The 24,553-nt window shown below is 42.9% G+C and overlaps 1 protein-coding gene across 1 annotated transcript; it reads left to right on the plus strand.

The window, feature by feature from the left end:
- The first annotated feature begins 582 nt into the window (after window positions 1-582).
- Window positions 583-21,616, plus strand: HPRT1 (hypoxanthine phosphoribosyltransferase 1). Its single transcript, XM_033137416.1, has 9 exons — window positions 583-687; window positions 7,110-7,216; window positions 9,227-9,410; window positions 11,596-11,661; window positions 14,893-14,910; window positions 15,494-15,576; window positions 16,429-16,475; window positions 17,624-17,700; window positions 20,646-21,616. The coding sequence occupies exons 1-9, from the start codon at window positions 640-642 to the stop codon at window positions 20,691-20,693; spliced, it is 678 nt and encodes a 225-aa protein (XP_032993307.1). The 5' UTR covers window positions 583-639; the 3' UTR covers window positions 20,694-21,616.
- Window positions 21,617-24,553: the final 2,937 nt, after the last annotated feature.

Genomic DNA, 24,553 nt, shown 5'->3' on the forward strand with positions numbered 1-24,553 from the left:
AATAAGTACTCGTAAAGAAATAGGGTGCTGAGATAAACATATAGAGATAATCTCTCAGCACCTTTAAGTGCATGTGTGTGTCACCACCCTCCTTTACGAGTACTTATTTTCGATTTATTTGATAGTTCGTTTACTATTATTTGGGGTGGGGGTGAGCACGGCCCTCGTTTTTATACGGGGGTGTTGAGTTTCCCTTACACACACACACACACATATTCATATTCACATTCACACACAATCTATGGGCACTGTTGTTCTTTATATGTGTGGCGGGGAAGGGGGGGCGTTGTTCCCCCTCACCTTATGTGGAGACATATGGGGGTGACATCCCACAGGGCTTGTTTCTCGTGAGGCCTTGAGGCGACGACGACGGCTTCCCCCCCCCCGCCCCTCGGCGGCGGCGGCGGCCATGTTGCGCGCGGCGGGCGTCGCGGGAGGCGTCCTCCTCACAAGCAGCGCTGGGCTGGGCTGAGGCGGTTGCTGCCGGCACGCCCGCCCGCGCGCCGCTCCTTCCCTCTCTTCTGTCCGCACCATCTCGCCGGCAGCCGCCCAGCAGCCCTTCCCCCCGCTGCCTGAGCCCCGCGACCGAGAAGGGACCGAGGAGAGCCTCGCCGGCCGGCCGCTCCCTCCCGCGCCGCCATGGCCGGGCACAGCGGTCACCCCCGCGCCAGCGCCGCCTGCATCGTGGTGAGGGGCGAGGGGAGAGGGGAGGGGGCTGGGAGGGGGGGCTGCGGACATAGCCCCACATGGGGTGGGGCGACCCTCAAAGGGTCTGCAAGGCGTGGGGGGGCATCGGGGCTTTCTCTCCCCCCCCCCCCGCCAAGGGTGGAAGCTGGGGTAGGAACCCATAATGTGGGAAGGTGCTCGAAGGCTAAGGGCAGGGGGGCTGGAGCCTGCGGTGGGGTGTCTGGGGATGTGAGGTCCGCTTAAAGGGGGGTAGGGAGAAGAGGCACTTGTGGACCTCCAGCTCCCCCGCATTTATCCCCTCCACACACACACGCACGCACGCCACCCCCAAAATGATTTGATGGTTTGCATATATTATTTCATAAAATTCATGCACCAATTGATGGCCCCCCAAAAGAGAAAAACACCTTTAAAAGCCTCAGATCCTTTACAAAATATGATAAAACTGTAAAATCAAGGGAAGGGGATGATTGCAATGCATTATAATATACAAGAAGTTTAAAACACTCAAACATAAAGAGGCACACCACCTGCATTTCTAAGAATCTGGCTATATAATTCCAGGTTTTGTTAAGGGGCAGTTGGTTGGCATACGAAGGAAGAGTGAAGTCAAAGCCTTTGGGAGTGAAGTCAAAGCCTTGGAGGGTTTCAGCGCCTGCTGCAGCTGCAGAGACTGAAAGGGGAGAGGCATGTTTTGCTGCAGGCAGGGCAGGTAAAGAAGCGTCCAGTTGGTTGTGCAGCTGAATTTGGGGAGGCTGATTTGGACCAGGGTCAGCCCTCCTCACTTCCCTACTTTTTGAAGGGGCGCTGGGGGAGGGCAGGGTTAGTGCCTCTTCCGGAAACTGGAGAGGAGAATGGTAACCTGGAACAGAAGGAAAAAACATGTTGTTACATTCAGAGAATTGGGGGAATTATTATGTACCCCCAGCTAATGGGGTTCAAAGAAGAGGAGGAGGAGAATGGCTTTAAACTAGAGGTTAATCTGGGGAGGGTTGAAGAGTTTAAAGTGGAGGGGGATATTCATTTGGTGTCTCAAGGGAAAAGGTTTTTAAAAGGGGGAAATGATGTTTTCCCCGGAGCGTTACTGATAAGGGATAGAAGGCTTAACTTGTACAGGCACTCATGACCCTGGCCATAATCTGTATTTCTAATATACTAGGGCTGGTTTTTTGAGGTATAAGACAACAATAAAGAATCAGGTTTCTGGGCATATTCAGATTGCCTTCATCTCAAGTTATGCCTTTTGCATCAAACTATTACAATAATTTATCTGAAGAAGTGTGCATGCACATGAAAGCTCATACCAAGAACAAACTCAGTTGGTCTCTAAGGTGCTACTGGAAAGAATTTCCTATTTTGTTTCGAATAATTTATCTGTTTGCATATGGATATTGCTAGAGTTAATACCTATAAAGTATGCAACTATCTTTTGTGTTCTTAAAAATAAATAAAATATCAGGCCTACTGAGGTCAATCAGCTTATTTCTAGGTAAGTGGTTTAATGTTGCAGCCTTAGACACATTTGGGCTGCAATCCTAAACCCACTTGCCTGGGAGTAAGCCCCACTGAATTCAATAGGACTTATTTTTGCATTGACATGGTTAGGATTGTGCTGTGTAACCTATTAAACTCAGTGGTGCTTACTTCCTAGTAAATGTGCATAGGACTGTGCTCACCAAGCACTTGTGAAGATGAGTAATTTCCTGTTCAAGGAGTCTAGTTCTGAAATATGGTTCTTCTGTGTCCTTGACTTCATTAACTTGAGCTAGCTATATTTGGGTTTGATGCAAATAAAAAGGACTCCAACTGATTCCTGTAACTGAACATGTCAGCACTATTTAGAGTTGGAAAAGACAGCACCATAAGTTTGAACATTTTTCATTAAATTAACCCAGTGCCTTACTTACTATGAAAGTGGATTTTGAATTTCAGTTTTCCTCATCTCAGGATGGTTATTCTTTCTTTCTGCAATACTTAAATACAGTATACAACTATATACAATACTTATACTTATGTATTATATTATATTATATTATGTTATATTATTATATTGTTATAACTTGAGGAGTAGAATAAAGGTGGTGTGCCAAAAGCCAGATTTAGTAGGGAGAGAGAGAGGCATCACCACAAGTCAGGAAACTTCAAAGTTGCCTCTGTTGAAATACTCTGAAATTTCAACAACATGGCATCTTTTATGTTATCATTTGAACCCATGCCTTCTGAACTGATGTTCATAGAGGAACTGCTACCACTGCCTGACCCCTACTTCTTGAATTGAAGAGGTACAAAAGTCTGGATTGATCAGTTGCTGCTTAACGCTGGTCAAGTTCAATGCAAGGAGCTTGGCTTCCTGATATACTGCAGAGCTTAGGACAAGGAGAAAAGCTCGGAGATGGCTTGAACGCAAATGAATGAAAACTCCAGTGGAATGCAATTGAACACCGGCGAGCGATCATCATCAAGCTTACTTAGTGGCAGTGAATGATAGCAAAGTATGCCTCCTCGCTATGCTGTCCAGCACAGAGCTTTTCTGGGTAGTACAGGACCTTTTACAGTCGGGAGCAAAGGAGGTGGGAGGAAGGACAGTAGCTCACTGTGATTTGGCTGCAAAGCATCAAATAAAACTGCTTGCATCTGCCAGCATCTTGCCGCCACTGTTAACAGCAGATGAATCTCAAGGGGTGTCCAGAGCACAGTCTAGTCCTGTTGTGTTGGATGAGTTTCCATTAGTAAGGCTCAAAGACATGGACAAGGGGCTGGGATCAGTCAGGGCACTCACTTGCGCTCTGGACCCTTGCCCCTCCTGGCTGATAGAAACTCGCAGGGGAGGGACAGCTGGCTGGGACAGGGAGGTGGTTAATACTGTCTTGCGAGAGGAGGTGGTCCCTGCCCGCTTCAAGGAGGCAGTGGTGAAACCACTCAGCCAAGAAATCCTCCCTGGATTCAGAACATTACTTCTGTTGTCTATGCTCTGGTAACCTCTAGGTTTGATTGCTGTAATGCATTATATGTGAGGCTTCCTCTGAAGACGGTTCGGAAACTTGGTGCAGAATTCAGAGGCCAGGTTGCGCACCAGGGCAAGCCAGTTTGAGCATACTACACCAATCCTGGCACAACTGCTCCAGTTGCCAATTATTTTCCAGGCTCAGTTAAAAGTGCTGGGTTTTGACTCAGAACTGCAATACCCCAAGGACCACCTTTCCCCATATGAGACTACCCGGACCCTGTGATCATAATCGGAGGCCCTTGTTTGTGTGCCTCCTTCATGAGAGGTCCAGAGAGTCACAACACAAGAACACATTTTCTGCAGTGGCTCCTTGTTTGTGGCATTTAAGAGAGGCTCACCTGGCACCTTCATTATATACTGTATCTTTAGGCGCCAGGCAAAAACATTCCTCTTCTCCCTGGACCTTGGCTAGTTAAGCATTATACAGCCTTTTAAATTGTTGTTTTTGTTCTTTACTATGTGTTATGTATTTGGCCCTTCACCTATGATCCTCTGGTGAAGTGCAGTATAGAAAATTTAAAAATAAATAAATAAATAATTCTCTCATAGTAGGCACTGCAAGTAGGGGAACCCAATCTGGGGTCTTCCAGACACCAGTAATGCCCACTAATAGAACCTCTTTCCCTGGCAGATGAACTGAAATCCTCAGTTCAGTACAAAGATGAGAAAATGTTATTTGAGGAACCTAATAATAAATATAGAGCCAACAGGATTCTACACAAGCCTTCTGATAAATTTGAACATTTGCTGTTCATGGATTGCTGCAGTATATTTTATTCTAGCCTTTCAGGTGTTTTTGACTAGAGGGCACCAGTTTGGGGAAGGGTGTTCTGTTCCAAGTGCTTCAGTCTCCATGGAACATTAAGATACATTTTCAGCATCTATTTATCATAAGCTGGGTTCAGTTTCTTTCTGCCATGTGGGTGTTAACCAACTGGTTTATGAAGAGGCAAAGGAGCATGGTGTTCCTCTCAAGGCTGTTGCATAAAAGCGCGTCTGGCTTGCTGCTGCAATCAAATTAGTTCTTTCTTTCTTTCTTTCACTTTTCCCTGTTTAATTTTTGTTTTGTAACACAAGAAATTATTTAATAAAAATTAATAATAAAAATATATAAAACACTTCACTGTAGCATCTTTAGAACCATGTGTGAAAAGACAGCACACACAAATCTTGCATATGGAAGTGAATACCTCTGTACTATCTTTTTAAAATTTATTTTTTTAATGTACAAGTAGACTATAACACACACACAGTGTGACAAAAACAAACATGATAGGAGAGCTTGCAGTAAATATGAATGAAATCATAGCCCAAGAGACTGATAAAGCAGACAATAATACAATTACTATCACAAGTTGGATAAATGCATCTTTCCAGAAAGGTAAATGTAATGGCAGAGGACAAATTTATTGGTGTAAGAAATTAAGGAAAACCATATTGGTTCCCAAATTAGTTCTTTCTACCTGCAGAATGTTTCTCATGAGACTATAGTTCACAGCAGGGGTAGGCAACCTAAGGCCTGGGGGACGGATGTGTCCCAATCGCCTTCTCAATCCGGCCCGCGGATGGTCCAGGAATCAATGTGTTTGTACATGAGTAGAATGTGTCCTTTTATTTAAAATGCATCTCTGGGTTATTTGTGGGGCATAGGAATTTGTTCATTCCCCCGCCCAAAAAAATATAGTCCAGCCCACCACATGCTCTGAGGAAAGGTGGACCGGCCCACGGCTGGAAAAGGTTGCTGACCCCTGATTCACAGTGAAGGATTCTTTAGTTGTATACAATATTGCTGCTCTAAGTAGCATACAGGACAGCCAAGCCTCGTTGGTAGCAGACGCAATTAAAAAACCACACACACATAATCAGTATGTTGATCTTAGCTTTGATAAGGGGAACATGCACCTCTCCATGCCTTTAGGTAAAGGGATCCCTGACCATTAGGTCCAGTCATGTCCGACTCTGGGGTTGCGGTGCTCATCTCGCATTACTGGCCGAGGGAGCTGGCGTACAGCTTCCGGATCATGTGGCCAGCATGACTAAGCCGCTTCTGGCAAACCAGAGCAGTGCACAGAAACGGCGTTTACCTTCCTGCCGGAGCGGTACCTATTTATCTACTTGCACTTTGATGTGCTTTCGAACTGCTAGGTGGGCAGGAGCTGGGACTGAGCAACGGGAGCTCACCCCGTTGCGGGGATTCGAACCACCGACCTTCTGATCAGCATGCCCTAGGCTCTGTGGTTTAACCCACAGTGGCACCCACTGCCCCTCCCCACCCACTGTCCCTTTAAAAGTCGTCAAATGTATCTCTAGGACTAATAAGGTCTAGTCACTTACTGCTGTTTGAAACTCAGGTTTTCAGTATTCTCTAACATCTTTTAAACGTTCCAAACAGTGTTTTGTTTTTGATATCTTGGGGTTATATTATTTTAAGAGCTGCTTGTATTGGAGTATCCTGGCTTTTTCCTCAAACTTTTGGGTTTTTAAAATCAAATCCCCCCTCAAAAAAACAACAACTTATGTTGCTATTTTTTTTAAAAAAAAGGTGGGAACTGAAAGGGTCAGCATAATACTCCTCCTCCTCCTCAGGGTCCACTTCTTCCCCAAAGCCTCTCCCAAACTACTTCCTCCCCTGCCACTTGATTCCCCTCAACCCTTCCCCACTTTTTCTCCCTGGTCCCTGGTCAGCTGTGCGGTGCCCAGCAGTCTCTTGGTGCTAAAGTATGCCTGTAGCAGGATCACGATTCCCAATTAAAAGATGGGAGAAGATTATAGTTGTCTGCAGTTTTCAGCTGGCGCATTCCTCCCAGAGTCAATGAGTCTGTGGGTAGGATGTGAAGGCTGTGGTGGCAGATAGACCCATGAGTAGCATCATTCTGCTTGCCTTCCTGGAGGAGCCCTGTTTGCTGGAGGGTGGGGAAGAGGAAACTGTACTTGCATGCTCTGCTGTGGAGCTTTGCTGTCATGTATTTTGAGGATTCAAACCAGAAATGGTGCGCCATTGTCCTCTATTGATCCCACTGACTCTTCCATAGCTCTGGAAGTTCTCATTGCCTTGCCTAGTCCTTAGATGATATTTTCTCTATATTATTTTTATTTAACTTTTCCCATTTTTCCCTTATAAATGATAACCCACCCCAACTGCACAAACTATCTTTGCATCAAAATATTTTTTCCTTCATCTCAAAGGGCATCAGCTAATTAACAGAATAAAATCCATTCCCTGAGATCTTTTTCACAGGAAATACCATAGTTGAAGCCCCCTGCCTCACACAGGCAAAACATACACTCTGCCAATGGATTATATCTTTGAATTTTTGAGTAATCCCAGATTATGAGGCTTTTTAATATGTTTTTGTTCTCTGGGAGGATATGTAACGCATTGTACCTGACCTCAGCATTTCTGTTTTTCTTTTAGATTGGAGATGATGAACAAGGATATGACCTAGACTTGTTTTGCATACCAAAACATTATGCAGAAGATTTGGAAAAAGTATATATTCCTCATGGGCTTATTATGGACAGGTTTGTTTTACTCTCAGCAATATTCAAAAATGATTATTTGAATGCAAGCCTCTGCATGTTTGTTCTAAGGAGGTTTTACTTTATGGTGGCTTTTGCAGCTTGCTTGGAAGCAGTGTCTGGTTTACTGGAGTGTAGATAAATTTCCTCTGTAGACAGTAAATGCAGTTGCTCTGGAAGGGAACATCTATGCCAGCAATACAATGCTCTGAGGAGCACACAGCTCCTCCTGGGTTGCACTCCTTAGTTTAGTGGAACCCAAATTATGGTCTGCGGATGACTGCTCCATTCAGGCTGTCCACAGCATTTATGTGGATTTGTGGCTGAAAACAGGAGATGGCACATCCATCACATTAAATATTGATACTGATTCATAATAGTATTTTTATTGTGTCCTTTAATTCTTATATTGGGTTTTAAATTGTAATACAAAAAGTACAATATCTAAGAAGTAAAAATGCAACTGCAAATCAAATGGCCTCTAGTGGAGTACATTACCATTGCTACAGCAAACAAAAATCCTTAAGTGGTCCATCAGCAATTTTGAGGTGGTCCAAGGGGGTGGTGAAGTTTGGGAACCATTACTGTACTCTAATTTTCTGCACCTCTAGCAAATTGTTACCAGTTCCTGACCCATAAAAAGACAGGTAATTTGCCCATAATTCATGTGTTAATGAGAAAAGGGATATAAGGACAAACTGTAAATTAAGTGTGTGCATGTGTGTATATTAGGTAACAGGTTTCCTCACTGACGCTGGTGTATAAATCTTGAAAGCACAGAGCTTTAAAAATTTGAACAGCTTTCTGTTTCCTTGTTTCTGAATTTCCAGAGCGTATTGTTGGTGCCTTATGCTTTAAAAAGTGAATTAAATTTACCTTCTGAAGACCTGTATGCTTCATATCTTTTGAAAGTTGTCCAGTAACTAGGCAGAGACTGAGATTTACTTTGGCACATGCTGCCCTGTAAAATCAAGGGCGTTTGGCAGTACTGCTATTAGATTAACCTTGACAAGTGAGAAAAAGCAGAAATGTCACTGACCAGTAAATAGCCCTATTTTGTCAGATGGGAGATAAATCCAATATCAGGGAAAGATGCTCTGTTGGCTTTATCTTTGCATGAATTCTTACCATGGTTTATCCAAGCTAGTGGGGGTGAATAATAAAATATTATAGAATGAGAATAATTTTCAGTCTCAAGTTCTTGAATGTCAGGGCTTGGTGGTGCTTCCCACGAGTAACTACTCTTGACTCCCAATCTGTATATTTACATTGTTTTATTATACAAATATGTACAAGTCAGAGCTAAAGTTCTAATGTCCATTCAGTCACTTTCAGATTCCGGAAGTGGCGCTCGGCGGGAACGCCTCCAACACTGTAGTTGGGGAACCCCAAATCTTCTCCTCCCTTCCGTTTGATTCCCCTATGTTGTTGAGGTGACGGGGCTGCTACCTCCCCCTCTGTTCCCGACCTGCTCAGCTGGCTGCTCAGGTGGCGTTCGGGCTCTCTAGAGTCTGACAGCCCCTCCACCATGCCACCCTGTTCCTGCTCGTTGCTGTTGCATGACATGCTCAAACTCTCCAGGTGTTCCTCAGAAGCCTCAGCATCCGAGACCCCTCTCACCCCCTCATTGTGCTCTCTGCTGACCCCTGGTGGTCCCCTGACATTGAAGGAGGACCTCTTCTGTTACTTGCCAGTCTGGGTGTTGACATCTTATTGGGACACCCTTCTTGCAATCCCACACATCTTTTTGGGCAGGCCTTAGAGTAGCAGTTTGATTTTAACTCATGTTCTGACTGTTGGTCTTTTGGAATAGTTTTATATTTTTATGTTGTAATTTATTAATCTTATGATATTGATTTCTATATGCCCTGGAATCTCCTTAGATAAATGCTGGTTTAGAAATGGTACAAATAAGTGTGTGTGTGTGTGTGTGTGTGTGTGACACACACACACACTGTGAGTGACCTGGCACTGGGCTCGGTGTGGCAAATTAGTTTGTTTCTCTTTCCACAGAACAGAAAGACTGGCACGAGAAATCATGCAGAGTATGGGAGGGCATCACATCGTGGCTCTCTGTGTACTTAAAGGGGGCTACAAGTTCTTTGCTGACTTGCTGGATTATATCAAAGCCCTGAATCGAAACAGTGACAAATCTATCCCTATGACTGTTGACTTCATCAGGTTGAAGAGCTATTGCGTAAGTGTGTCTGCAGTTGTTCACGCAGATACTGTTTAAAAGCACCAATGAAGGAGAGTCTGCCACCTTCCAAGGCTGCCTGTTGAACGGCTTGTCATTTGAACCTGCTAGTTCTGGTTCTGCCTTCGGGAACAGCAGCAAACAAGCCTGCTGCATCTTCCATGTCATAGTCAAATGGCACTGGAGGTTTTAAAGCAGAGGTTGGATGGCCATCTGACAGGCATTCTATAGTTGTGATTCCTGCATTGTGGGGGGTTGGGCTACATGACTCTTGGAGGTCCCTTCTGTGAGGATGTTTAGGGAGGCAGAAGAGGATATATTATTTTATTATATCCTTCCTAACTTGCGTCAGTAAGTTCTATAACTTAGCAGAGTTGTTAAACAATCCCCCTTTTAAATCACACAGCGGTTAGCTAGTTGCAGGCTCATCTGAGCCTTACTATTTAGGATTCCTGGTTTCCCTTTTTATATCCCTCCTAAAAGAATAGACACGACCATCTGATTATAGTTAACATAAAACTAGTTTACTTACAACCATCCAGTTCACAATAAGATCCCTGAAGGCAGACTTAATTTACAGAACAACCTATAACTATGTGAACTATCCCATAAGGGAAATAGTCTCAAGTGGTTGCGATTCAGCAGTCACTTATCCTGACTCTTAGGAACACAAAAATGGAGAAGAAGAAGAGCGGAACGTGGAGGCCGTGTGCTCCTCTGTCCAAGAACAGGCCACACCCACACTAAGTCACATGCAAAGGAAGTCTGTCCCAGCTCAGGAGGAACTAGCAAGTTTTCTCCTGAGTGATACATTGCATGTGCATTGTAGGAATGCGCCCGCCCTGTGGAACGCCCTCCCATCACAGGTCAGGGAAATAAACAACTACCTGACATTCAGAAAAAACCTGAAGGCAGCCCTTTTTAGGGAAGTTTTTAATGTTTGATATTTTTGTATTTGATTTCTGTTGGAAGCCGCCCAGAGTGGCTGGGGAAACCCAGCCAGATGGGCGGGGTACAAATAATAAATATTATTATTATTATATTATTATAGGAATGTTGTATTTGACTGCAATACGTTTTTACATCCCACACCTTCCAACTACAGTTCTATGATTCTATGAGGAATACCATTGATGTTAAACATTTAGCTGAGGCTTAGGTCCAAGGAGGATAACTACTTGCTTTTGGAAATTATGTGCTTGGTTTTATTTTTTGATTATTAAAGGTTTTTCTTTTACTTTAAGAAGGTTGGCGATTGTTCAGTGTAACATTAATCACTGAGGAAACAGAAAATACTTGGGAGTTTAAAGTTATATAAGAAAAACTTAAACTCAGAATTTGAAAAGCACATATGGAACATATTATTTCTGTGATCAGGGCACTATACTTCTGTGATCCCTTTCCCCTTAACTAAGGACCTAATCAGTACACAAAAAGGAGGGGAGATATGTAGAAACAACCTAATTGGAAACAAAAATTTATAATTTGCTTCAGTTGTCTGTGAAATTAGAAATTAAATTGTTTACAGAGTTTTGAGGGTTGGGATTAGGCAAGTTTACAAAGTAGGGTATTGATATCACATGAGTGATAGTGTATTTCTTTTTTCAAAAAACACATACGGTACACAATTCTTGTTTGTTGGCAAAAGCAAAGATACAAGTATGCCAGCTTCCTGCTTCTTAAAACAGCGAATGGAAACATTAAGTGCCTTCTTTCCTAGATGTTTTGTACCTTTCCATTTTGGTATGTCCTCATATTTAAAAATAATGAAGATGTACTTTCAGCTATCCATTCTGTCAATCGCCTTTTTAGTCCCTGGTACGTCCTAGACTGTCTCTTCCAGACTGTGGGTGGGAGTGATGTTTTATGTTCATTTTTAAGAGGCTTAGTCAAGGTGGGGGAGAAGCACTCCTGTCTTTGTAAGTCACTTTGAGTTCACATCTCTGAAAAAAACCTGATGGGAAGAAGAAGAAGAAAAAGAAGAAGCCTTATTCTGTGCAGAATTAGGAAAATATTCCTCTTCCCCTGTAGTATGGTGAATGTTGCCAGCCAGGATTTACAAACTTTTTAAAAGCTTCATTTTTTGAGTAGGGTTTTTGGTTTGTTTGTTTTTGTGTTTAGTGAAGATTCACTTTATAATTATTCTCCTCCAAACACTTACTTTTTCTTTTCTCTCTAAAATCAGAATGACCAGTCCACTGGTGATATAAAAGTAATTGGTGGGGACGACCTCTCAACCTTGACTGGCAAGGTATGTAATAAATGGTGATACATATATATAGAGAGAGAGAGAGATACGGAGGTTTCTGTGAAGCACTTTTGTATGCTACTAATTTCCATCACCAGTTAGTTACACTTAAAAACAGAGCACAATTGAATCCATTCTGTGAGGTGCAAATAAAGGTGAGAGTGCACATGTACCAGGTTGCAAGCTCCTCATCTCTCGCTGGCTTTGCCAGGGTGTCTGGCTGTATTTGCTGTGTATGTTTTTGTCGCCTCTTCCTTAGGGGCTTAAAAAAAATCATAGAGAAAAAACACATCAACTCCTATTGGCTGTTATAGCGAAGTAGAACTTCATTATACAGAAGCAGCAGAGCTCTCTATACCAGATGCTGGGGACAAAAACTGGGGAAGGTTATTATCTCCATGCCCAACTTGTAAGTCCCCAGAAGCACCTGAGAGTCACTGCTGGAATGAGGGCTAGACAAAACTATTGTTTTGATCAAGTAGGGCACTTGTTACTGATGGATGTGGCTTATGTTGTCTTTTGCTACTAAGAAACATTATAATAGCCATATCAACTGCATGCAGCACCTTAGGAGGAATTTACCTCATTTTTCTTCCAGTGTTCCATGCTGCAAAGTCTGTTTGTTGAAGGCGATCTAAATTTGAAAAAAGTAATCTGCAAATACTCTTTGGGAGTCTTGTTACTTTAGAAATATAAAAGGAGATAACTGTGACCAAAGAAACATAATGCTACAGTAATCAAATCAAGGAAACAATTTAAAAAACCAAAGTATAAGACTTGAAATCTGAATCAATGAAGTGCAACCTGGCACAGATGTAGGCATATTATGTTTATTTGTGGCCTTTTGTTGGTTCAGGTTTCAAGTTTATTATTTCCCCTGACACTTTTGTTTCTAGGATTAGCTCTTACAGTCTGATATATCTTCAAAGGAACACAGGAAGCTGCAGGTCAGACTGCAGGCATGCCTCCTTTCATTGCACCTTGCTTTGTTGCACTCCGCAGATACTGCTCTTTATGAGGACCAGGGTGCAGCTACAGGCAACCCACCCACTTCCACTGGCGGAGGAACAGTAGTGTGGGGGGAGTGCACCGCTCCCGGCAGTGCAATCCCTGTAAGGTGCCATCGTGGCTGCCCCCTCCCCACCTGCGCTGGGTGCCACGCCCCTGCAGTCAGCATGCCCCGCCCCCAGGACACACGTCATACCCCTGTGGGCGGCGTGCCCCGCCCCGGATGCGCGTCAGCCCTGCACCCGCCTGCTCTCCACCCCCCACCCCCGCTCTCCACCCCCACCACCCGGTGCCGGAGCATGAAGCTCCGCCACTGCCCACTTCCAGTGGACGAAGCCCCCCGCCGCCGCCACCACCACCTCTCTTCTTGCCACAGCAGTGGAGCTGGCTGGGGCTGGGTTTTTCTCCTCCTGCCCTTGCTTGCAGGGGCCCCTGGCCTAGACTACAGCATATTGTAAACATAGCTTTTATATCCAAATAGAAACAACAACAAAACATGTTACTTGCTTTATTGCAATACTTGCTTTATTTTGGTGGTATGGAACCAAGCCTGCAATATATCCGCAGTGGTGTGTGTTTGCTCTAGTTAGCAGTGGTTCTGCAGGATCTCTGGCAGCAAAGAGTCTTTTCCCATCACCTGATCACCTACCAACCTGACCCTGGAGGGGCTTGGAGGGTGTTGAACTTGAGGCCTTTTGCATGCAATGCAGCTGCCGCACCACTGAGCCCTTCCCCTTATCTTTACAGTACAGTATTGAGAAGATAAGACTTCTTAAAATATAATTCTGGGGTGGGGAGCTTGTGCCCCACCAGATGCTGCTGGATTACAACTCCTTGCAATCATCCTTGGCCATTGGCCGTGCTGGCAGTGGCTGATGTGGGTTGGAGTCCAACAGCCTCTAGAGGGCCACAGGTTCCCCACTCCTGCACTCAAACATCTTCTGAAGTGCATCTTGTCTTCTTTGTAGTGCTGCTTCTGACTAATAGCAGCATTCAACTCATCCTCTATTTTGTGACTACTGCTGTATAGAGCAAGAAATGACCCTCAAAGGCTGTTGCAATATTCTGTTACGTCTCCCCTCTCCTGGTTCTGCCTTACAAACAGAGCTGCTTTTCAAGATATTCAACTTTCATTTGTCATGTAAGGTGTAAAACGTTTCACTTCTAACAGTAAATATTAATGACAGTAGCAAGTAATGCTATAAGGATCATACAAAATTTTTGAAACCCTTGACCCCACTTCCCTGCTATCAGTTATTCTCTAAGCCATGACAGAAGACTTCCGTTTGTGCCTCCCAGTAGATATAGAGATGTGGGATTGCACAGGACGTCTTGAGGTTCTGTCTGCAACTGACCATACCAATGATGCCTCTAGGGCCTTGGATGCTCCCTTACTTGGACTCTGCAGCCTCTAGGCTTTGTTTATGTGGGGGTTGGGGGGGGTTCACCCTCTGCTCAACTTCTTCATGGATAGATAGCACATTCACATTTGGGTACATGATTCAATTCTAAATCACTCTCTACTTTAAATATGAAGACAACTCATGAAAATATGAATGAGTACTCCCTGTTCTGAATTCTAATGTGGCACTAGTTATAAACTGCCTTATACATAGTCAGGCCATTGATCCATCAAGCTCAGGATGGTTTTCCCTGACTGGCGATTTCTCTGCAGGGTTTCAGATGCAGGACATTTCCAGCCCCTGCTGGATAGCCAGGCATTGAAATTGGGACCTTCTGCATGCAAAGCAGGTGTTCTGCTACTAATCCAGGGCCTTCCTAATTTTTACAAAGCTGTTCTGATGATGAATGTTCAATATTTTTGTTGTTGTTAGCTTTCCCTTGAGAAGGTGCCTAAACTAGCTAAGTAATATCAGTGCATTAGAAAGAATAGCACATGGTGTTTCTCCCCCCCCCCCAGTTCTGAAACTTGTTGTTCTTGCATTGAAATTGGCACTTTATTTCTGAACTATGATAAACTTTCAATTTTGAGTTTGTGCTAATGAGCAGTAGAAACCTGAGTCGTTTAACCACAGGGCATAATTTTGTAGCCATTTTCTGCTGGTTTGCTTCATAGTTGAAGCATCCACCTATATTTGTGTGCTGGTTAATTAGGGAAATGAAATTGAAAAACAGGCATCCTGAAAAGGTTTGGATAAATATAAATTGGAAACCAATTGTTGACTTAAAATTACTCATGAGTTTCTATTTTTCTCTTTCTCCTAGAATGTCTTGATTGTAGAAGTAAGTACAACAGTTTACATTTTCCTTTTTTAATAGGTATGATTTGGGGTAATGCTGTGAAACCAGTACAAATAATGAATGCTACTGCTTCATTGCAAAGTAGCACCATTTTACTCCAGAACAACAACCATCCCTAAGCTAAAGTGTGGATTAAATCTCTTTCCAAAGAAAAAGCAATTTCCCTTGTACAATCAGCTGCCATCAGGGGGACACTTAATTCACATACTGATTTTTTTACTACTAAAATGGGTAGCCAAGAATGCATTGTTGAACTGATTCTGCTTAATTGCATTGTGACTTAATTCAGCTGGAGTTTGTTAATATTTCACACAAAAATGCTCTTGTTCTTGTGGAGACCATGTAACGAGCTGATCCAGTATTGGTGTGCATTTCAAATCCTGGGACCATATCCCAGATATGATCCCTTTGCCCCCCCCCCTATAATTACTGACAGACACAAATGAGCACCAAATGACCCTGAATTTTATTCCTCCTTGTATGTATGATTTAGTTAATTATGAACCTTTAAGAGGTACTTGGCTGCAGCTTCACTTCACAAGGCTGTTTTTGTTTTAAATGTCAGGATATAATTGACACTGGTAAGACAATGAAGACTCTACTGTCTCTGCTTAAGCAGTATAACCCAAAGATGGTGAAGGTAGCCAGGTATGTTTTAATTCCTGTGTGTGCTACAATTTGCTTTCTCGGGAACTTTTGCGGAATGATGAAACAAGGTGGTACAGTTACACATCTTTTTGTATCCCTTTGAGGTCAGTTGCATTTAGAAGTTAACAAGTTCAAGGTTGGGGTGTGAATTTTTCTCCATTGCTTGTGCTGGACATTGACCCAGTGGGCTCTCAATCTGCCTCTGTGCTTCTGCTAGTCTAAGGGAAATTGCTTTATTAAAGGTTTCAACAGTTTAGTTTTGGGTCTAAAAATGAGTGCCATCTTGGATCACTTCTCTCTTAAACATATTATACTTACTCTTAGTAGACCTTCTGTATTCTTAGTGCAATGACTCTTGCATCTCACTCAGTAGCTAGCATAAATACTAATTTTTAACTCATATTATCAGGATAACTCTGCCGTCATAAACAAACCTCTTTATTCTCTATATGTTGAGGAAAGTCTCTCCCACTGTAGATAGTATATTTTTGAGCATAGGTAAAGTCACTTTTCTGCTGCACAAGTTTCATGGCAGTGCAGGGGCCTAGGCAGGGGAGAGATGCTTCAGGCACAGAACTGTGATGTGCTGAATTTCCCCTTCTGGCACCACTGAAGGAGGAAGAGAATACTTTTCAATGTCTGCTCCTCCTCATACACAATTGGTCAAAGAGCAGCCTTTGTGCTCACTTAAAACTTGGCTGTAGAAAGAACCCTCTCACTGCCCCTATAATCCTGATTCAGTGGGGGAAGACAGAACTTAGTGGCTTGGCATGCAGGGAGAATGGAGTGCATTTCATGGGTTAATTTCTACCCACAATTCACTTTTTTTTTGCTTTGGGGTCTTTTTAACAGCTTGTTGGTCAAAAGAACACCTCGAAGTGTAGGATACCGTCCTGACTGTAAGTGAAGTGTTCAGTGCATCTTAAAATATATACATGTTTAAAGCAATGTAAAAATCTCTATTCAGATTGAAAGTACAGTACAGTGCTACCTCGAGTTAAGAACTTAAATTTGTTCTGGAAGTCGGTTCTTTACCTGAGGTACCACTTTAGCTAATGGGGCCTCCTGCTGCCACCGCACCACCATTGTGCGATTTCTGTTCTCATCCTGAAGCAAAGTTCTTAACCCGAGGTACTATTTCTGGGTTAGCGGAGTCTGTAACCTGAACTGTCTGTAACCTGAAGCATCTGTAACCCAAGGTACCACTGTAGATGAAATTTGACTGCAGGGAGTCACTGGCCTAAAGAACAACTGCAGTGCTACAAAATGGGGAGGGAGGGATAAATGAGGACAGAAAAGAGTCATAGGAGCTGGAGCAGAATTAAAGAGAGTGACCCGGCCTCTGGATATTTACTGTACTTGGTTTGCAGTGTGTTTAAGTAGAGATACCTGGAGGACTTAAAAGTGAAATGGGTAACGGCGCAATCCTGGGCATATTTACTCCCAACTGTGTTCAGTGGGTCTTTCTCCCTATTAAATGTGTTTAGGATTGCTGCTTAAATTGCAGCTTTTGCTATACTTTAACTTTCAGTGGTACCCCGCTAGACGAATGCCTCGCTAGATGAAAAACTCGCTAGACGAAAGGCATTCACTAGCGGAAGGCTGTCTCGCAAGACGAATTTTTCAATGGGCTTGCCTCGCAAGACGAAAAAATTTCCGATTTTTTTTTTCTTCGTCAAACCGCTATTCTCCCATTGGTGCTTCGCAAGACGAAAAATTCGCTATACGACAGCACTCGCAGAACAAATTAATTTCGTCTTGCGAGGCACCACTGTATGTGTTTTTACACTCATTTGGCGCCTTGTCACCCAGTCCCTACTGTCTCACTCCTTTCGACATGGTGTAGCTTTTCCCTGTATCAAAATGTACTGTCAGTTTTGTGTCTCCCTGTTTTAATATGTTGTAACAAAGCTGGTTACGTTTTTTAAACAATGCCAATAGGCAGCATTATCAAATAGGAAACTGGTTATGAATAGTCCAAATAATGTAATATGATTGTCTAAACATTGCCCAAATTTAACATAGATGAATTCTGGCTCTTTTTCAGTTGTAGGGTTTGAAGTACCAGACAAGTTTGTAGTGGGATACGCTCTAGATTACAATGAATACTTCAGAGATCTAAATGTAAGTAATGAACAAAAATTGTCTTCTGTAAAAATTGAGGAAGAGTAATATTTTTTTCCTGCTCCCCCTCTGCCTGATCTTTACTATCCGGTAGGAACGTAGGAAACTGGCTTACACAAAGTCAAACCACTGGTCCAGTATTTTCAGTGCTGACTTGACAGAACTTTCCATGGTTCAAGGCAGAAGGTCTCTTCCATTCATAACTGCGGATACTGGGAATTGAGCCTGGGGCCATCTGCATACAAAACAGATGCTCTGCCACTGAGCCGCAGCCCCCCCCCCCTTGGGACCATTTCCTTTGCTTCTTTTACCGGTGGGTAGAGAAATGCCAGAATGAGGTTTTCTGCTCTTGGGGAACCCCAGGCTCTGCTGGCCATAAACTTTACAGGCAACAACTGTTTCATACTTGTTCAGTATGTGTGCAACTGCACATGCTCGCATCTCCGCGACCTGGAAGTGGGTGGGAAAGGGACATAATGGGGTGGAGGGGTCTTATGCACACTCCCCAAATGTATGCGGGGGTCAAGAACATAACCTCTGCGCAGAAGGACTGTTTCCTGTATTTCCCATCAAGCTCCGTTGGGCTCCCAAACAACCCCATTAACCTGACAGCAGTTTAGGTTCTCCTCCAACCTCAATTCTATATCCTTGAGCCTTATTGGTCAAGTGTGACATTTCCCAGGAGAGATGGGCAGAGAGCCTGTCTCCAAGCAGTTTTGCAAGAAAGGCTAACAAGTACAGTGGTGCCTCACTAGACGAAAATAATTCGTTCTGTGAGTGTCTTCGTCCAGCGATTTTTTCGTCTAGCAAAGCACCAATGCAAACCGCTAGTTTTCGCGACAAAAAATATTTTTTTCCGTCTTGCGAGGCAGCCCCGTAGACTTTTTCGTCTTGCGGGGCAGCCTTCCGCTAGCGAATGCCTTTCGTCTAGCGAGTTTTTCGTCTAGCGAGGCATTCGTCTAGCGGGGCACCACTGTATCTACTGAATTTCGATGTTTTTAATTATTTTCTTATATATATATATATTTTTATATTTTATTACAGTTTGTATGTTGTAAGCTTCCTTGGAATACTTTATGAAAGTAGAATATAAACATCTAAATAAATAAATGGCCATTTTAGAATCTACTGAGGTGGGCAGATGAGACAGCTGACATAGCTTCTGTTCTTTTAAATATCCATGCAGCCAAGCTGATGCTGATGTTACAGAATATCATAATTTTGTGGCTTGGTGTAATTAGACTGAATAGCTACCCCTTCAGGTTTCATTCCTGATGATAATGAGGTGAAAGGAGCCCTGCAGCTTCGTCAGTGAAAGGTCCACCTAGTCCATCACCCTGTTTCACACAGTGGTCTGTCTCTAGGCTTCCTTCTGTGAAGCCCACCAGGCACTAGGCCTTCTCTGCTGTGGCACCACCCCTCTCAACACCCCAGGTAGCTTTAACTCAGAGATGCGCTGACTCTGAACCTGGTTATGATGGGTAATAGCCATGGACTTTGCCTAACCCCCTTCTAAAGCTGTTTGAGCTACTTGCCATCCCCATATCCTGTTGCTGTGAATTTGGAAAGTTAATTATGTGTTTTGTAAAGAAGTCTTTTATTTCTTTGTCTGTCCTGAATTTATTGCCAGTTTTATTAGGGGATCCGAAATTACAAGCAGAGGGGAGATTTTCTGCACGCGAAGCTTAATTTTATGAACCTCTCTCACAATGTTGTGTTTCCCCACCAACACCACAGTATTTTTCCCTAAACTAGAAATAAGAAAGAAAACTTAAAAAAAGAAAGTACTGTCCTTTTCACCCCTCCTGTGTCAGCTTGTCCAAGGTTTGCAGCTGCAGTCTCTCAGACTAACAGGTTCTGTGCTTCACTCTCCACCATTTCTTTTTATCAGGAGCTGTCAGGGGTCCTTTCCCTCCCCCCCCCCCTTTTTACAGAAGGGTAGTCAGTCTCCTTGAGGGGTAAATTTATACACATTAATTAGTCATGGATACAATTCTAAAAGAATAGTTCTAAAAGTTGATTTGGAAAAGAGTAATTCGGAATCAAGGACTTGTGAAGTGTTCAGTTGCTCTTATTCCAAAAAACAAGTTTCAAGTGTTGGAAATGTTGGATTCTTTTAAAAACTGGGGGATTAGTTATTTGGAAATAAATTCACCAAATAATTTGTCACTGCAGAGAATAGAGCTACTTACTCTGGGAGTCATTAGTGGCTGATAAGATGGTGGTTATTCTGTGAACTCTTCCTGTCAGCAAAAGGATTACCCCAGCAAAATGGGGCTTCTCCCCCACTCCTCTGCAGATCTTCTCCAGAGAGTTGGGAAAACGCCTTGAACCTGATTTAGAGGGCTCATGGGGGAAGGGAGGATGGGGAAGTTGTGTTTCAGAAGAAGAAATCTTTGTGCTGATTGAACTTATTGTTATTATTATTATTTATTAAATTTGTATACTGCTCTATACCTGCAGATTACATAGCCCTACATTGAATGCATCCCAAGAATTCTAAGGCAATTCTAATATAGAAAGGGAAGTGTATGGTGACAGGGCTTTATAGCGGGAAGGATAGGCCCTGTATTTGAAGGACCCACTAGAAATGCAGAGCCAACTCTTTGGGCAGTGTTGGAGAGGAGAGAGAGGCACCCAGTGCAGGGGCAGGAAAGGAGCTTTGCCAGGACTGCAGCAATGCCTCCATTCACTTCCTTTTCTCCTTCCAAAAAAAGAGGGTGCTCTGCTTGGAGCATCTACTGGGACAGTTCCTCACGACCCCAGTATATTTATGAAGAACAGGATTAGCTTCTCTCATGTTGAAGCCCCTAGTGGGAGCCAATATGTCCCCTGGGTCCTATTTCTTGGTCACACTCAGTGGTAACAGCGTCTGCAGAGTGTTTGTTCATCTCCTAGCTGTTAAACTGCTAATCCACACAGTGCTTTAACTCTCTCTTTTTCAGCACATTTGTGTCATAAGTGAGACTGGGAAACAGAAGTACAAGGCATGACAGCAGTGGCTCCAGCACCACAGCTACGGAACTTTGAAACGTGCATCCACAGTGTCCATTTTCCTCTGCCTTTGGCTCTGGTCACCAGCTTAAAATTGTAGAGTTCTCCAACTTTGTTGTCATTTGCTTGCTGTAACTTATTGCATGTACAGTATAATAACCTTGTCTTGTTCATTTACATTTGAGAAATGAAAAGAGGGTGCCGTTGTGTGTTCTCTCTTTCCTTTTTAAAGAAAATTGCACTATGAATCTACTGATTCTTGCTCCTTTCCTAGTGGGATTTGCTGTGTGTTTGACCCCCAAACATATTCCTTCCTCCCCCCCTTTTAAACTTCAGAACTCAAATAGTTTTAAGTACTGTAAATGTATAAGGCATTTTAAGATGGGAAATTATATTAGTAATATTTTTTTAAAAAAACAAGTAATTTAAGTTTTATATAGTAATGAAAGCAGAAATTAAGGTGATTATTGGATATCCAGGGTGTGCCACCACCCTACAACAGAGGCATGATGCTCTTGAAGGGGTATGGATAATGTTATGCTAAACTGCCTTACTTGCCTCTTACAGGAGCTCTGCACAAAAAATAATGCCATTTCAGCCTGAAAAGAGAGCAAGTGACATATAGAATGTTGAAGCAGCTATCAGGCTTTTCACCTCCTATAAAATTAATTGTATAGTCCACCTGGAACTTCTCTTACACAAGCTCAAGGGGAGAAGAAAATGGGAATTGATTCACACTAGGATTGCCCCCTCCAAGCTCCAGGTGGATTCTGTCTTAATTTTCCTTTCCCTTCTCCATCAGTTGAGCAAAACTGCCTTTCAGAACTATCTTCCTATATTTCACCTCAATGAAAAATGATTGTAATGATGACTATATGCACAACCAACATACTTTTAAATAAAGGCTGTTTCTCCAAAGGTAGCACCTTGATGACTGCGCTGGCCTCTTCGATCTGCCAAAACGTCTCTGTACCTTCCCTCTGCTGAAGGAAGCAAGGTCCGTGGGCCCCAGGCAGAGAGCACAGTGCTCTGCACTAGATGAAACCAGTGCAACCAGTGCCCTGGCAAAGATCAGTTGTTCACTAAGCACCCATGTGTGGGCCATCAGAGCATGCTTTGCAAGCAGATTTTATGATAGCTGATATGTTAGTGCTTTTGAACATTGCTCTTGCCTCAACTGGCAGTAAAGCTGCAGTGGGAACAGATTAAGATAACGGCTGAGCATCAAACTTCAGTGTAAACTTAGTAAATTACAGTACAGTACAATCCACATCTCATTGCAGCCAAATTGGATGGATCAGAAAGGTTAAAAATAATCACTAAAATAATTGGTTAATTTAAAGCAAAAATGCTCCTCCATTTGGCAATGTCTTCACCACCCATTTGGTTGTCAGTTTGGATCACTGTTTTTCAACCTAGTTCCTTTAGTCACCCTGTCTTTTGTGTCATTGCCCCATTGGTCCTGTTTCTTTACACTTGCATTTTGGCCTTAAGCACTGTGAATTTCTTCAGAGGGCTCTCGGAGCCTCAGTTACCTAGTTTCTGTGCTCTTTTACTCATCCCTCTTCCAAAATAATAAAATGCCTATTCTGCACTTTTCCTTTGAACTTCATTGTCTCTCCACAATCTGCAACTAGACTTATGAAGCTTTTCCTCAGGCCTGTATGGAGATCAAATCCCAGCCCAACTGACATCTTTTCCTTCCTCAGTAGAAGCTGGATTGCAAAATATACCTATGGCATTTACCTGAGCAATTTTAAAGTTGTTGAACAATCTGTGCCCGTCATAGCTGCTCATCAGGTCAGTGTTGAGACCCTTCATGTACCACGAGCACAACTTGTGGCAGTGTGGTGTGACAAACTGTTGGACTGTGACTTGGGAGACAGGGTTCAAATCCCAATCAGCCATGAAGCACACTGGGTGACCTTGGACCTGTCATTGTCTCTCAATTCAATTCAAACTCTATTTGCGTAGCTGACTGGCCATAGCATCTAAAGGACAAACACCAACAAAAATACAACAAATATGGTTCCCAATAAAACCTTATAACCAATTAATACTCAAGGTAATAGCTCCTTGGAACTTAGCATAAATAGTAAAATATTAATAATAAAGATAATAATAAAATCCTATGCTGGGAATCCGGATGACTACACTTTTGTCGTTCAGATAGCAGCTCTCAATCTCATTGCTCTCTCGATAAATCTGGCAACCTCTGTTATCGAGCTGTTCTGGTCAGCTAGAAGTGAGAACAATTTGGCTTCACAAGAGCGGCCCGGGATGGCAGATAGGAGTGGCGTGATGGTCTCATCCCTCAGGTCTTTATATAGGGGGCAGGACAAGAGTACGTGTGACACAGTCTCTACATAGCCGGATCCACAGGGGCATAGCCGGATCTCGAGTGGAATTTTTTGGTATCTACCTTCAAGAACAGCTGAGGGTAACATACTTAGTCTGGCCAGTGTAAAGGCCCGCCTAAATTTTGGGATGGTTAGGTTGGACAAGTATGGTGCCCGAGATTCGAAGTGGGAGGGGGCAGATAAGTGTACCAAGCACTAAATTTCTTGATAGAGGCCAGATTCTGCAGTTCAATATCCTTCATGCGCTGGCCAATAAGGATTTTTGCCTTGGGAAGACCCATTTTTAAGTGTCATTGTCTCTCAGCCACACCCACCTCACAGGGTTGATGTGGGGATTAAATGCACATTGCCTTAAGCATATCACAGGAAAATATGTATACATTTTAGAAATAAATAATAAATGAACTGTTAAGCATTTAAGGGATCAATGAAATTAGAAATGGTTGCTTCTTCCTGCCTAGACCAAATTAAGCGCCCATAGTATTGTTGCTAAATGCAGCATGCAGTTCTCTCCTCCTAACATCTGCAAAGAAGCCTAGGATGGGATAAGAGCTGGTATGAAAAAGCAAAAAGGAAGAGCCATTGGGTGTAATTATTTGAACAATAGGAGAGTTGTGTAATAGTTCTCTACCTGTGCTTTCAGCTCCCTCTGTGTACTCTCATTTCCATGGCATCTGTATATTGAGACGAGTAACCCCAACCCAATTTTCCTGCCATATGCATTCTTTTTCTTTTAAATATGGTTTTTATTGAAATTTTCAAGGTACAACAATTCATAATAACAAGAAACATTTCCCCCCCATTTCATTTCTATCTCCCCATTTCCTCTGAAGAGCCCAAGGTGGTGTGCACAGTTCTTTCTCTCTCCCACTTTCATCCTCACAACCAGTGCTGCTTGTAAATGCATAGGGAAAAAACCCCAAATGAACTTGGCAAAGATGTAGAAGATGCAGCAATCTGGAAGAAATAATAATAATAATAATAATAATAATAATAATAATAATAATAAATAATAATTAATAATAATAATTTATTTGTACCCCGCCCATCTGGCTGGGTCTCCCCAGCCACTCTGGGCAGCTTCCATCAAATATTAAAATACATTTAAAATATCACAGATTAAAAACTTCCCTAAACAGGGCTGCCTTCAGGTATTTTCTGAATGTCAGGTAGTTGTTTATTCCCTTGACCTCTGATGGGAAGGCGTTCCACAGGGCGGGCGCCACTACCGAGAAAAAAATGGTAAAGATGATTTACCATGTGCATTTTGTGCTAATACAATTCCCTGGAATTAAAATAAGGAATATGTTAATGGTAGGAAATAGCAGTTCACCCAGCTACTGATGTTCAGGGAAAATTATGAGGACTCCCTCAAATGCTAGTTTTCCTGGATTTACCTGAAACTAGAACCTCAGAGATCGTTCTGCTGTCACACTCGGGTCCTGCTTTTGAGCTTCCTGGAGGAATCTGGTTGACTACCATGAGAGGAGCTTGCTGGA

Source organism: Lacerta agilis, chromosome Z (assembly GCF_009819535.1).
Source record: "Lacerta agilis isolate rLacAgi1 chromosome Z, rLacAgi1.pri, whole genome shotgun sequence".
NCBI lineage: Eukaryota > Metazoa > Chordata > Lepidosauria > Squamata > Lacertidae > Lacerta > Lacerta agilis.